This window comes from Crocodylus siamensis, chromosome 1, assembly GCF_052110815.1.
Source record: "Crocodylus siamensis isolate JL-2025a chromosome 1, ASM5211081v1, whole genome shotgun sequence".
Taxonomy (NCBI): Eukaryota; Metazoa; Chordata; order Crocodylia; family Crocodylidae; genus Crocodylus; species Crocodylus siamensis.
In genome coordinates, this window is record NC_143395.1 from 304395757 (window position 1) to 304410213 (window position 14457).

Below are 14457 nucleotides of genomic sequence, written 5' to 3' on the forward strand. Positions count from 1 at the left end.
CATACTTATAGCTGGCCTGCATTATGATTTGATGTCAATACCACAGTAAGAAAAACTTTTATACAGAATTTTCACGTGAAGAATTCTTTACCTGGAGTGACATGCTTGGGAACATTCTCATTTACTATAAAACATCCTTTTATAGTGCTATCACAGTGTAATTATGAAGTGAACCAATGTAGCGTATGATTTTACAGTGTATTAGGTAAACGTAGCCTTAAAACATTTCAGTTTTTCAACTTACTTCAGCTTTCTACACACATGTCCTAAGTTGTTCAGTAAAGGCTCCCACTTGTCAACTGTTACCTGAAAAATATTCCATCAATCCTATTAGCATATGCTTGGCAGCCTTCAGGTAAATCTTCCTGTTATGTTGATTTCTCTAGTAACAGTAAGTCAGTGGGTCCCCAATCTTTTTATGCAGGTGACCTTATTTCTAACACAAGCCCAAACACTACTACAACTGAATTTCCTTGAGACTCTCAGTCCCCTTTGGGTGTCATAATCCCCAATTTGAAGAGAGGTGTAGAAGGCAATATATCCATGGAAAATGAAAAGGTGACAAACATTTTAAATCTCTTTAACATTAAGCATACCTTCCCTACTGCCAAAAAAAGCATTTTACAGGTAAAATTAGCAAAGATGTCACCCAGTGAACTACTTATTTACTTAATGTGAACCTTCTTCCCCAGTTTCATTGTATTTTACAGGTTCTTGCATTTCTTATGCTTGCAGGAAGACTAGTGCACCCTAGTGCATCTTTCCTAGTATTTGTCTGTTCTTTGAAGACGTCCAACAACATTCTCATAGACATATAAGAACAGCATAGAGGAAAATTTCATTTTGATGTTAGACACTAACCTATCCTTTTAAATAGCATACAAAGTCCCAGAGCTTTATTGCAGGCAGTACAACTATAAATGCTATTCTTGATTTTTACGACTGTCTAATGTTTGAAAAAGTGGATATTTGTATTGCTACTTTGCTGCAATGAGTTATCTGTGTTGACAATAACATAGATATGAAAAGAATGGTCTATGACAGAGACCAGCAATGTTCAGGAGTGGTAGGCTGAAACTACCCAACAGGGGTTTAAGATGGGGCAGCCTGTCTAAATGGGGAACTACAGCTTCTCCCACTACCCAGCCACAGTGCAGGCAACCCCCCTCCTCCACAATGTTACTGCTGAAATGTCACTGCTGAAGCCCCGGCTTGAAAGATCTGGCCAGCAAGCTGTAGGTTGCCAACCCTTAGCCTAGAAATTAAAACTATGACTGGGAATCAGACCTAGATTCTGCTTCCCACTGTATCAGAGGCATACATTATAATGTATTGCTTTCTGATTTCATCCAGAGGCTTGTTCTACATATCATGGGAAAAGCTAAAACAAAATATGCGATAGTATCCTCATGTTTTAAATAATGCCAAAATTGAACGGCCAGAGGCTTATATTGTTGGGAAGGATCATGTTTTAGAACTTGTTTAATTTATTTTAATGTTCCATTTATATAAAGCAGAATAATACAAGACCCTGGAATTTTAATAAATACTTCAGTATGAAATTAAATACACTTTAATTTAGCACACACCTCATTTCCAATAGCTTTGATTTTCTCTAATGCATCAAGAAACCACTTCTCTGCAGTTTTCCAGCTACAGTAAATAAATAAATAAATAATGGAATTATAAAGTAGCTACTACATGATTCTAATAAACAGTCCTTTCCCCTTGAAATTGTGAAAAATCTGTAATAGAAAAATAAGTTACTTTTACATTGTTTATTACAAACAACTATTCTCATAAATTAAAGGCAAAAGCCACATTTAACAATACCTTGTCCAGAAAGGAATATTAAGTTAAATCTGATGCAGCGAACAAGAATTAAAACAGAATACAGTCCAAGGACATGCATTAAATTCTTCATCCCACATATCCCCAACTAAAAAGGTGACCCAAGTAAACAATCTTTTTATATTTGTTCATTTCTGCAGAATATTTATGATACTTCCTGATTTGCCAAGTTTATTATATAATACTTTATTCCAGGGTTGACAAATATATATGGCTCATGGGTCAAATCCAGCCCACAGCATTACCTGAAGTTGGGAGTATGAAGCCTGATTCAGAACTGTCTCACCTTACAGTTCCCAGATACTCTCTACTGCCACCAGACCCACAACAGCTGGTGCTGACCCCATGGACCTAGCCTAAGGGGCCCCGAGGTCTGGATCTGGCCTGGCATGAGTTTGACACCCTGCTCTATTCTATGACAAATATGAGTTCAAACATTTAGTTACCTTTAGCATGAAATCAAGAGACAGCTGACTGATCTCTATGGACCTCACTGCATGGGATTTTGCATATATTCAATCTGAAATCATTATAAGCATTATTGTTCCATATTAAAAAAAATGTCCTGAGCTGTTGCATGGTAATGCTTACTATGATCTTAGCCCACTTTGGACAGGTCTGGAGCCAGCAGAGGCCTCCCCCAGCCCCACGGTACTAACCCTAGCACAGGGTGCTGAAGCTCATGTCTGTCCATGAAGACAAGTAACTCCCAATGTTTAGAGCCTGTGCCCTGCCTGCAATATTCCCCCTGCTGCCCATCTTGGGAGTGCCTGCCCCTGGCATGCTGGGGCCAGCTAGGTTCCTGCCACTGGCAGTGGAAGTCACAGGAAGCGAAGCCCAGGAGAGGGTGTCACTCGATCCACGAAATGAGTAAGGTCCGTGCTGTTGGCAATCTTGAACTGGCTCTGATGCAACGGCAGGCAGTACCAGCTCCTGCACTGCACCAGAGTCTTGAACTTGTATTATTTCCATGGTGAGCTGAACACATTACTTAATAAAATAGACCTATTTATTCCATTACTTACTCTCCATTTTGAAATGCAACCACTCCGACTTCATGCATAACAAAAGGATCTTCAGGTGCAATGCTTAAGGCTTGGCTGAAAAACCTTTCGGCTAACTTTGAGTTGTTGGTCAAACCATACTCCAGTCCAATGTACAGCATTGGCAAATGACAGCTACAAGACAACAGGACATTTCATATATTTATACTCAGCATGGAAAATGTTTCCAAAAATCTTATAAACTGCATCACAAAACTTAAATGTTTTCAGTATATCTTAAATAATGAATATTTAAAAATATTTACATGTAACACTACCATGCAAAATGGATTCCCAGAGTCCTATACTGAACGGTTATTTTCTGAGGAAAAACAGCCCGATCCAGCTAGTTAACAAGAAAAAAAATCATTACGTTTAATACTATTTTAGTCTGGAAATCACTGTGGATATTTTCCTAACTTTCCCCAAATTAATTCTGAGTGTAATCTAGGTTTTTTTTTTCACCTATAAACTGAAAAAGATAGATGGACACTGATAATCCTGTAGTTAGTATTCCATTTCATAGATGCAACACCTCAGCCTCAGGACTAGAGGGGGAAAGGTATGCATTTACTGAAACAATTCTTATTTAAGTACACAGTGCCGTCAGGGCCCTGGTAGTAGCAGTTCCAAAACTGCCCGATTACAATCATTGTCATAGGTCTAATAGTAAATGTGGGGTTGCTATTAGAAGCCTTGAAAATAAGGGAAGCTAGCAAGTTTCAGGGCTGCTATTTCTCCTTATTTTAAACCTTCTAATAGCACCCTCCCTCACACCCCAAACTGCCTAGTTCTCACGGCTTCTAACAGCAGCTCTTCAACAGTTGCTTTCTGTTCACTATTTGTGTCACAAGGCAAATTACTATTATATTCACAATGCAAAGCAGGAGTGGGCCTGAAAAATGCTATGTGCTTAAAAGGTTTAAGAACTTCACCAGTATGTGGGTAACTGAAATCTGTTATAGTTTAAGCCAGTGGTGCTCAACCTTTGGCCCCATGGACCAGATGAGGAACATGGGGCCAGTCGGCGGGCTGCTGTTGCCTGATCCCAGGATGGATCCCAGGGCTCAGCAACACCTGCACACTTGCCCAATCCCATGTTCAAGGATCAGGCTCTAGGGGTCCATGCACACCAGGACTGGACCTCACACTGCTCCATGCACTTGAATTGATAAACAGGGCCACAGCCACAGGACTCCCCACAGACCTGAAGGATGGATGATGCTGTGTCGGGGCAGGTTGAACACGCCTGGTTTAAGCAACAGGCAAAAAAAATTATGACTGGCATCGTCACACAAATAACTTAATGATGTCATTATCCAATGTATACATGCAAATAGACTACAGTACACTGTATCCCCAAATGTTGCATGTATACAAGGATCCATTAATCTACTATTATTTTTGTTTGCTACTACCTCTGGAATAAAATGGAACAGTTATTCAACTTAATAGCAGCTTCTAATATGCAATGAAATATAGGCAATTCACATAAAACTTCAGGGGAGTTTCATTTACCTAATTTATATTCTGCTTATTTTGAACTGGGCCAGGAAACAAAATTGTGCAGCCAACCTTAATTTTTCTCTTTTTATACATCCATCCCAAATAAGATAAGAGGCACATTGTATGCAGTTATGAAATTATAATCATATTACAATACATACAGGAAGGAGCACAATTAATGCCCCACATGCAGCCAGACATCTGACAAAGTCTAACGTGAAAATGCATGATTTTACAACCTAAACAACCTTTTTTAACATAGGGTTGTGTTAAAATTAAGTCCTAGGTTGCAAATTAATTTAAAAGATAAAAGATTTTTAAAAAAGTGTTGCATGCAACTATGAAATTCCTTTCAAGTATCACTTGCAGTAGAGCTCAAACTCCAACAGCACGGTATAGACTCCTACAAACTAGATCAATAGTGCTCAATCTTTTTGTCCTATGGGTTGAATGGGCGGTGCCAGGTCTATTCACAGGCCAGAGCTGGCATCTGGTGCATAGAGCAGTTATGTGAGCAGCCCAGCCCCAAACCAGCCACGGAGGGGGAGGGGGAGTGGGAGTGGCCCAGCTCCAATCCAGCCTTGTAGGGGAGAAGGAAGTATGGTCCAGCCAAAATCCAGCTGCACAAAAGAAAGGGGCCCTACCAAGCCCTGACCCAGCCAACTTGGGGTATAGGAATTTAGCAATGGGGGAGTGATGGCAGTATTAATTGTCACTGCTCCCCACCTCCAAATCTTCCGACCCATGGGGAACCCCATGGACTGGATGCCATGGCTCCACAGGCCGGGTTTGGCTCATGGGCCAGGGGTTGAGCACCTTGAGTTAGACCAAAAAGACCAACTAGATTAGCTAGAGGCAGGAGAAAATTTATCCCAAACAATTAGAAAAAGGCAATGGGGGTTCAGTACTTGGTCTTGTCCAAGAGACCTTGACTCTCTCCTGCTAATTCAGAAATGAGTGAGCTCTTGCTTTATGCAAAAACCTCAACATGTGGGTCTGGGCTGAATATCTTGCATTAAGTCCTAGAAGTCAAACTGAGTACAGTATGTAGAAAATGGAGAAATCTTGTTAACCACAGGAAATAAGTCGTATTTAGATGAGAAACCAGTGAGAAGAAACACTTAGACAAAAATGATGTATTCAACGTGTACCAGAATTTGAAAAAAAAAAGTTCCTATTCTTTTCCTCTCTTGTTTTCTGTTTAGCCCTAAGTGTATTTTTACTGGTAAATGAAGAGAACATACTCCTACAATACTTTTGGACAGTTTTTTAAACTTCCCAGAATTTTATTACATATAAAATAGCACAATCCACTTCTGACGTACCCTTTCATCAGTTGTGCTGCTGTGAAGTAGGCAGCCATTGCTTGGTCATGCTCACTCTCAACTGCGAATGAATGCCCATATGCTATCCATGCAGGTCCATAGGTTCTCTCAAGCGTAGTGGCTTTGCTAAAAAAGCAATCAAATGATTATATTAATCAAAATGAGTAAGAGTAAAGCCATTTGTGTACCTGCACATTTTTCTAAAGTGTTAAGTTTTTAACAATGAGGTTGTATTTAGAATTCTGATAATCCACTGTTACAATTAGTTCTTGTCACTTTAGGGGATTAATTCCTGCTATACTTCAGTATGAGCAAACTATATTCAGATGAAGGCTCTGTTTAAGACCAAGAATCTGATCTGTTCAGGAAACTGACCATGCCACTTGAAGAATGTGCAAAGGATATATAGGACTAGAACTACCCAGCCTGAAATGCTGATGAACCACAGATTCACACTGAAAGGGCAAGTTCTGATGAAAGGAACACTTTTGTCATTCCAGAGATTTGTAATTGTGGGTGCTCTGCAAAGTCACTGTAGTTGAGAAATTTCTCAGATAAGCATGTTTTCCATTTTCCTGCCCTGTTGTTTCCTAAGGGAGTGCTTATGTAAAACTCTAAAGGGGCATATTTAAGAAACTGAGGGCTTGTGGGGGAGGGAAGCCTGAAGTGTACCTTTTTTTGCTATCTAAGATACAGCTGAATGGTGCTGTTTATTTTATATGGGAAGACATAAGATTCATAAAGCTCAGACTATGCCGTAGAGTCGAAGAGATAGAGAAAGAACCAGCCCAACTGGCTTGGAAGCATATAGGATGCAGGAAATGGGTCCATTAGCAACAGAATGATAACTGGATAGAGGATTTGGAGTCAAACTGTACACATTTTTCGATATAATTTAGATGGTATCATGTTAACTACTGTATCAAAAGGGTCAATACATACAGGATATTTTAGCGAGAGCTAGGATACCTAGATTTATTGCAAGTAAATACAGACATCCAGGAACTTTCATAATACTCTAATTATTAACTATTTGTTGTGTATAGACAGACAAATTCTATTCCTATTAAAGGATATTGATATAAGCTGTTACAATACAAGTGCTATATCTGAATGATTCTATAGCCATAGAAGTGTAGCTGAACCACTCCATCTTTAACCTTTCTCCACTCAAGGCTAAAGTTGGGGTGTTAAAGCTAATTTATATTGCTACAGGATCATGAAAATATAACAGCTGATTGTAAAAGCTGCTGCATACTCCAGAGCAGCTCAAATGTACATTTGTCTATACCCTTTACTTGAGAATTAAGTACTGAATAATACTGCTCTGGCAAAAAAAAAAAAAAATCACATAGACTACACTGCTATCAAGTAATAAGTTCTTACCTGAGATACCTTCTGGCATGCTCATTTTTGTGGCCAACCATGAGATAGTAACATCCTACAGCAAACCATGAGACCTAAACATAAAATTCAAAATAAAGCAGTATTAAAATGCATATAAAAGTGGCTAAACTCGCACAACACTAAAAGTAATGATACAGAACAAGAATAGTTCTATTTTCACTATATATATAAACAATTGAATGATCTGTAACTCATCCATTTTAGACAGGCTTATACATGGAATAACAATGTTCACATGACTCAAATCAGGTACAGCCAAGGACAGATCCAGCGGAGTGCAGTAAGGCAGATGCACTCCTTCCCCCTTGCACTGCTGTTTCAGACAAACTTTGGTGCAGGTGGAGCCCCAAATCTACGGCTGCCCTGCTCCAGGGACAGGCTACAGCTGTGTAGGGTACTGTGAGGACACTGGTAGCTGTGGGAAGGTTTCCCTTTTCTGCACCTGTCACTTCCCTACTGTGATCTCCACTAGCCAAAAGCAGGCACTGAAAGTAAGGACCCACACTCCCCTCCTGCCACTGTCCACAGCTGATGCAGGCACGGGGGAGACCCAGAGTCCCCCTCCCCCCACCAGCTCTGCTCCAACTGTGGACAACACAGAGTGGCTCACAGGGTGCTGGGCTTGGCCAGGGATAACAGTGACAGAGGAATGCAGGTTCCTCCTTCCAGGCCCTGCTCCAGTGCAGCAGAAGACACTCCAGGGAGGGATGTGGAGGAAGGTAATCAGACAAGATGCAGGCACTGGAAGGAGGAACCCATGTGCTGCCACTGCTGTCCCTGTCTGAATCTGGAATCCCATGAAGCTAATCCCGAAAGCTAACTGCCAGATCAAGTCAGAGGAGGCTCTGAGGCTCAGTTCATAATTAAAAATCCTAGAAAAATTTTGCAGACATGATGAAGATCCCTTACACCTGAAATGTGATGCAGAAAAAGTTAAATTGAAATCTAAATTTCCATCAAGCGTTTAGTACCACAAAAAGGACATATTCACAGTCCTCAGGTTCAGGAAATTCTTGAAGCTCAACAGTACCATATGTATTCACATACCACATACCATATGTATTCTTAAATGAGGAAGCTTATTTTTTTTTTTTATCTTTGCAAGAACAGAAGCATGCAAGACCAGAAGCATGGAGATGCTGTACTGTAAGAGAGCTGCCAGCTTCTCTTTCAGGCAGCAAGCAGGAAAGAGAGTGAAATGCAGTGTTAACCCTTTCATAGACTCTGTCAAATTTGGATTAAAACACACATCTAATTTCTTCCTAGGATCCTGTGAAGTTCAGAGATAACACCTTTTCTCCGGGACAACAGCAGTTAATTTGAGTTAACTGCCATCTGAGCTGCAAATTACACTGTGTGTTATGACTGTCCTGAGATATCAATGGTGGCTGCATCAAACTGTCTGGGACAATCAACCCCAAGATATACCAGCTCTCTCTTTTGCCTTTGTGACTAACTGTGAAAAGGTTAATATTAAAACACAACCCTTATGCTTGCTGTCTCAGAAAAAAGTTGGCAGCCATCTTGCAGCACTGCCTCCACAAAAAGCAGCCAGCTGTAGGGCAGGACTCCAGAAAAATAGTTTTTCCTCTACATTTTACCTTCTAAAAAGGAGGTGCATATCTTATCTGGAGGCATGTGGTATGTGAGAATACACAAAGTTTTGGATACAAGTTTGCAGCCCACAAGTAAAGCTACACAGTAGTAACCCTGGAAGGCTTTGAATTTTGCACACTTGATGTAAACTTTGTATTAGCTTTTTAAAATTTGTTTTCTAAAAGAGAAAAATCAATCAATCATGAACAAATGCAACTCATATGTAAGCATACAAATATATCTGAACTTCACTTATCAATTATGACAACACTTCAATAAGTTTCAGATTTATATAGGATGCTCATTTGAATGTGTACACATGAATAAAAAAGTAATCAGAACTCCTGGGGAGGTGATACCTTTTATTAGACCAACTAGATAGTTGCAAAATAAACATCTTTATTTGCAAGCTTTTGGGCGCACACACCCTTCCTCAGACACAGAAGACTACAAAGATTGTAATATTTCTCCTAGGTAGAAATGAAAATTCATATTTCACAGGAAAGCAGAAAGGTGGCGTACATACAGATATGCTTTTTTCAGACGTAAACTGCTTCAGATATATGTACATCTGGAACAGCACACCTGAATGTCCTTAAATAAGTAGAAAGCAGCAAACTGCCTGCACAGTATACTTTTAAACTGTCATAATATTGATATTTATACACCACATTTCTTCAACCATCTAAAAGTAAGTTCTCACTGATGCCAAGTCTGAAAGTTTTAAAAGTTAAAGCCTTTTTGGTTAATTAATCAAAAGCACAGAAAACAATTCTAAGTAGTAAAGCATGCTTTCCCTGTACACAATCTCCAACATGAAGGAGCAGAAAGTTGACTAAGACTTTTCAAAAAGTGGCTTAAACCATATAACAAAACTCCTAAAAATGATGAAGACCCTCATCATCACAGAAGTTTAAAAGAATTAGTTAAATAATATCTGACATGACAGAAAATTCTTGAGTGCTTATATTCAGAAGCATAAAATATTCTATTTTAGATTGAATCGTTTAAATATTAGGTATTTTAAAACTAGATTTAAAACCTTGATCAATTCCTGAGGTTAAATATATTTCACATAAAGATTTTTTTTAATTTAAAAAGAAAAGTAAAAACTTACAGGATTGTTTGGGTACAAATCCACCAATTTATGAGAAAGATAGAAAAGCTCTGTAAAGGGTAGGGGGTGGGGGGAGAGAAAATTATAGTACATTAAACAAAAGGCAATTCTGAACACCATATAGTTATAAAGTATCATTACATGCATCTCACACTACGTGTTGAAAGTTAGTCTATAAACTCAGAGCTAAACATTTTACTCTTGAAACAGATACTTAAAAAAATGACCCTTTAACTTTGTATTTTAATCTATTTTTACAAAACCTAAAGCTTGAATAAGTTTGTGTGTATTTGAATACAAATTGAAAGCACTGTAGATGCATATAGATAGCATTTCTCCCAAGAGAAAGCTGCTTGCCCCAGGATCCCACAGACACACAAGTCCATTGTCCCACTTTAAGTACCTGTGAAGTAAGTGAGGTACAATGTGATAATATTTTTCCCCTAAGACAATGCTGTGTATGTCTGAAAATCAACCACAGCTCATTCAAGTTAACTGCCAGTCACCCCAGGACAGACTTGTTAGAGGGGCAGCAATGCATCTTGGAAAACCTACATGTATAAATGGCTATGCCACTTGTGCTTTTACCCAAGTTAAAATCTGGTTGAGTCATGATCACCTCAAATGAGATGTCAGTTTCCAACCTGAGTATGGGAAGAGCATAACAGACAAGGAGTTGTGCATCTCAGCTTAACCAGGTTATTAAGAAAATCCTAGCCTACCTAATATTAAGCAAATTAGAACATAGTCAGCTGAAGTATAGTATTACATTTTCAAAAAACATTGCCACATATACTTGAAATAATTTTAAAAGTTCAGCTTCTTATAAATTAACTACACTGACTTGTTTCTACTTTCAACACTGACAATGTAAGATAACTTAGTAATTCTGAGCCAGAATTCTTTAAACACTATAATTAAGAGATCAAGGAGCTAAACACGTAATCAACGTTTCTGTATGTTGAATAAAAATAATGCTGAAGTGTTTTATCACTTAATAACTTTAATAAATAAAACCATAACTATATAGAATCATAGAAAATTAGGGTTAGAAGAGACTTCAGGAGGTCACCTAGTTCAACGCCCTCCTCAAAGCAAGACCATCCCCAGTGAGATCATCCCAGCCAAGGCTTTGTCTGCCCAGGTCTTAAAAATGTTCAACGATGGAGACTGTACAACCTTTCTGAGTAACCTGTTCCAGCACTTTACTATCAATAACACTTACAAAGTGCAACAACACTACCCCGCTTTCCCCAGGTCTTCTCCTCCCCATGGGAAGGAGTAACACCAAAACCTTCTTCTCTAAATGTAATGAAAGATCCACAGTGCAAGTCTCAGCACTGGAGTTCTTACCTCCAGTTCAAAACTTTAAATCGAGGCCTATTATAAAAATTCTGTTCACAGTAGTCACTTCTTATAGAAGTGGCTCTCAACTGACCCTCAGAAAAAGTAGACTACTGGCCAAATTAAAAAAAAAAAAAAAAGGTTGACTCTTGCAATTAAAGAATCCGAAGTACACCAACTGCATATAACAGATACACTAGCATATGTAATGGCCTACCTGTTTGTACGAAAGTGGAATTTTCATGCTTTATTTCAGATTAATACACTGAAAGATTGAAGGCCATTTGATGTCAGGTCCTCATTCTCATTTCAGATCGTTTCCAAATACTTCCAAGCCCTTCTTGGAAAGAATCTGGAAACAAACTGTAGCTAAACTATTGATGTAACCATCATAAAAAGGCTCCATGGTTAGGAACAGGATAATAATTGAAGCAGTGTTTATAACTGCAAATAGGAAGAGATAACTTATGAAACAGTCTCTGTCTGCAGGCAGTTCACTCTACAGAAAATAAATCTGATCCTCCCTGAAAAACACAATAGATCTATCCACAAATTTTGTGGTCACAAGTAGCCATTCTTAAAAATTTCCCTCTTATATTTGTCAAAAATATATTTTCTTTAATTTTTGGAAGGAAAATAAACCTACATTTACCACAGTATTCAACACACAATAGACATTAATAAAAAGTTTGGTTCCCTGTAACTTATTGGCTATATAACCCAAGAGGCAGGAAACACTGTTAAAAACACAGGAAAACCACTCATGTGATCCTTACCCAGCTCTGCAATGTTTATACTTTTTAATTTAAAGTTTAAAATATTTTTCCTTAATCTCACTTTTTTTGGTTTATTTGTGGAAAATGCTACTTTCTGCTTGACTGTTGAGAAGTCTATTCAAAAGGCACTGTCAAAATTAGCTACATGACGCTTTTAAAACTCTACATTCATTTGAGTTTTATTAAATTGTTAGTCAACAACAATTCTCACCATTTGCTTTATTCAATTCCACAAGTGTCCCTATATGCACAGGTAAACAATTTGCATGGAAGGGATCTTTTTCCATTACCCTATTGAAAACAAAACATATTATACAATAAATGGTTCATGTAACTTAACTGAATTAGAAAGAAAATAATGTTATAACAACATGTAATACTGCAAGCAATTGGCACTTGAATAAGCCAATAGTCATGTTCTAGCTACATGATGTTACTAGCATAACAACAGCTGATTTAAAACCAGATAGAATTAATTTAGCTAAACTGGTTAACAAAACACTTGGCAGATGGAATATGCAATTAGGATAGCAACCAAATATTTCTGCTGCCAAATTTAGTATACTGCCTTTACAACATTCTCAGGTCCTGCCTCTGCTGGAAGCAAGATTATATTCAATACAGCACTGTCTTTGCTGAAAGCTTATTTTATTTTACAAGACCAATATTTTGAGTACCAACCTGTAGTAAATCTAGAGCTCAAGATAAAGCAGCTTTATAGAACACTATCACATTTTGTTGTATTTTGTTCAAAACAAAACATATATTATTTTCACAGTTTCTTAACCAGCTGGGACTTTGGCATGAAACCATGAAACTTATCTCAGCTGAGATGATATTAATTTGCAAAAGATGCATTAAACAACTGAATGATAGATTTGGGTATATTTGTGATCATACAATATTTCCTACATGAGACCTGAGAAGTAGCAGAAATAAAGTCTTGAAATATCACAGTTGCTTTATGTACTTACACAGATGTAAGTTTGTAGCACATTTTGAAATCACAGTTATAATAATGTCTTTCGGCTAAGGATACTACAACATCCAGATTGTCCTGGAGGCCATCTACAGATTCCGGAATCACTGTTTCACTAGGTTTGTTATACTGAAAAAGAAGGCATTTTAACAACCATGAGAATTTGTATAGAATAATTTTTTTTTTTTTAATAATAACTGCTTTTAGGTTCCGTCTGAGATAATAATTCAAAGGTATTTTAATATATTTTCTGGATCTCTTAAATTCTGACTTGTGCTTAGAAGGCCTGCGCTGAGTAAAAAACTAATATTTATTAATAGTTCATTGACTCATGTCAACAAGTTTTAGACAGTGAAAGATATTTCATTACCAGTTTTTCAAGTGCAGTCTCTGAAAGAACAATGCTGAGTGACAGGGCACTTACTGACCCATGTTGGCCAATGCTGTGATGTCAGTTCCAGCAATAGCACTTTAGACATAATATATTCTTATTGTAAAATCCCTTACATCCTTTTATACAAACAAACATCAGTGCACCAACATGATTAAAGCAATTGTTACAGCATTATTCTATATTTGGATGTTTCTCAAAAAACTGCAAGTCAGCCAAGTAGAGATTTTCATCAAACAAAACTATAAAATTTGTGAAATAAAGTCTACATGAAACTCTTTGTCTTTTTTATATTTCTATACATGAAAAGCAGTAATATAAATTAAGTAATTACTTTTAATAATTTAATGAATTAGGTAATTTAATACATGAGGTAATTAAAAGCAAAAGTAAAAATACGTTTTTTTAATTTTGATGTTTCAAAAACTCAAAACAAAACACAATCATATAAAATTAGCATTTAGGACAAGTTTTCCAATTCAAACTTATTTTTTTGCTTTTCCTTTTTTTAGTTGTTATTTATTTTTTTTTTACCTTTTTCAGTTTATTCTCAAACAGAAAATGTAGCAATTCTTGTTCTTCCATACACTGTTTACTAAGAGGTAGAGATTCGAGCAGTTCTTTTTCTGTGTAAATTAAAACAAGTACAAAAAAACCCAAACAAGTAAAAAATGCACAGGGCTCAGAAACACAAAAGTTTTGAAATGTCTGTTCCAATATGACAAGTAAAGCATCATGTTATTAATGATCATAAACAACTGCATTATGATACAGTAATTCTAAGCATGAAGGTGAATGACTGAATTCTTACTTTTTAAATTCTTCTCTACAGAACTTAACTGAGTCAAATTCAACTCGATGAAGTACTACAATCTACAGTTTTATATTGACTCTAGGGTTAAGGTTTTTCACGGAAAAAGGGGGGCACTGGATAAAACAATTATTTTTAACCCTTTTCCATATACAGTGTCATAGCTGTTTTTGGCTTTTCACTGTAATCTCATAATGCTTTGTGGCTTCAAAGGACTGTGGCACTGAGCTAACAGAGAAAAAAGATGCTAAATCTAGGTAATGGGCATGGAAGTTACTGGAGAAACTAGCCACAGAGGCTGGTCTGTCTTT

General features: G+C 37.4%; 1 protein-coding gene across 2 annotated transcripts in view; it reads right to left on the reverse strand.

Moving 5' to 3' along the window:
* Nucleotides 1–14457, reverse strand: part of CDC16 (cell division cycle 16) — a 35957-nt gene that overhangs the window by 9369 nt on the left and 12131 nt on the right. For both annotated transcript variants that reach the window (XM_090021629.1, XM_090021620.1), the window contains 9 exons: nucleotides 13870–13961; nucleotides 12940–13073; nucleotides 12177–12256; nucleotides 9846–9895; nucleotides 7112–7185; nucleotides 5726–5851; nucleotides 2877–3029; nucleotides 1590–1653; nucleotides 245–306 (listed from right to left, as the gene is read on the reverse strand). In XM_090021629.1, coding sequence (XP_089877755.1) covers nucleotides 245–306; nucleotides 1590–1653; nucleotides 2877–3029; nucleotides 5726–5851; nucleotides 7112–7185; nucleotides 9846–9895; nucleotides 12177–12256; nucleotides 12940–13073; nucleotides 13870–13961 — 835 coding nt within the window. The remainder of the gene's footprint in view (nucleotides 1–244; nucleotides 307–1589; nucleotides 1654–2876; nucleotides 3030–5725; nucleotides 5852–7111; nucleotides 7186–9845; nucleotides 9896–12176; nucleotides 12257–12939; nucleotides 13074–13869; nucleotides 13962–14457) is intronic.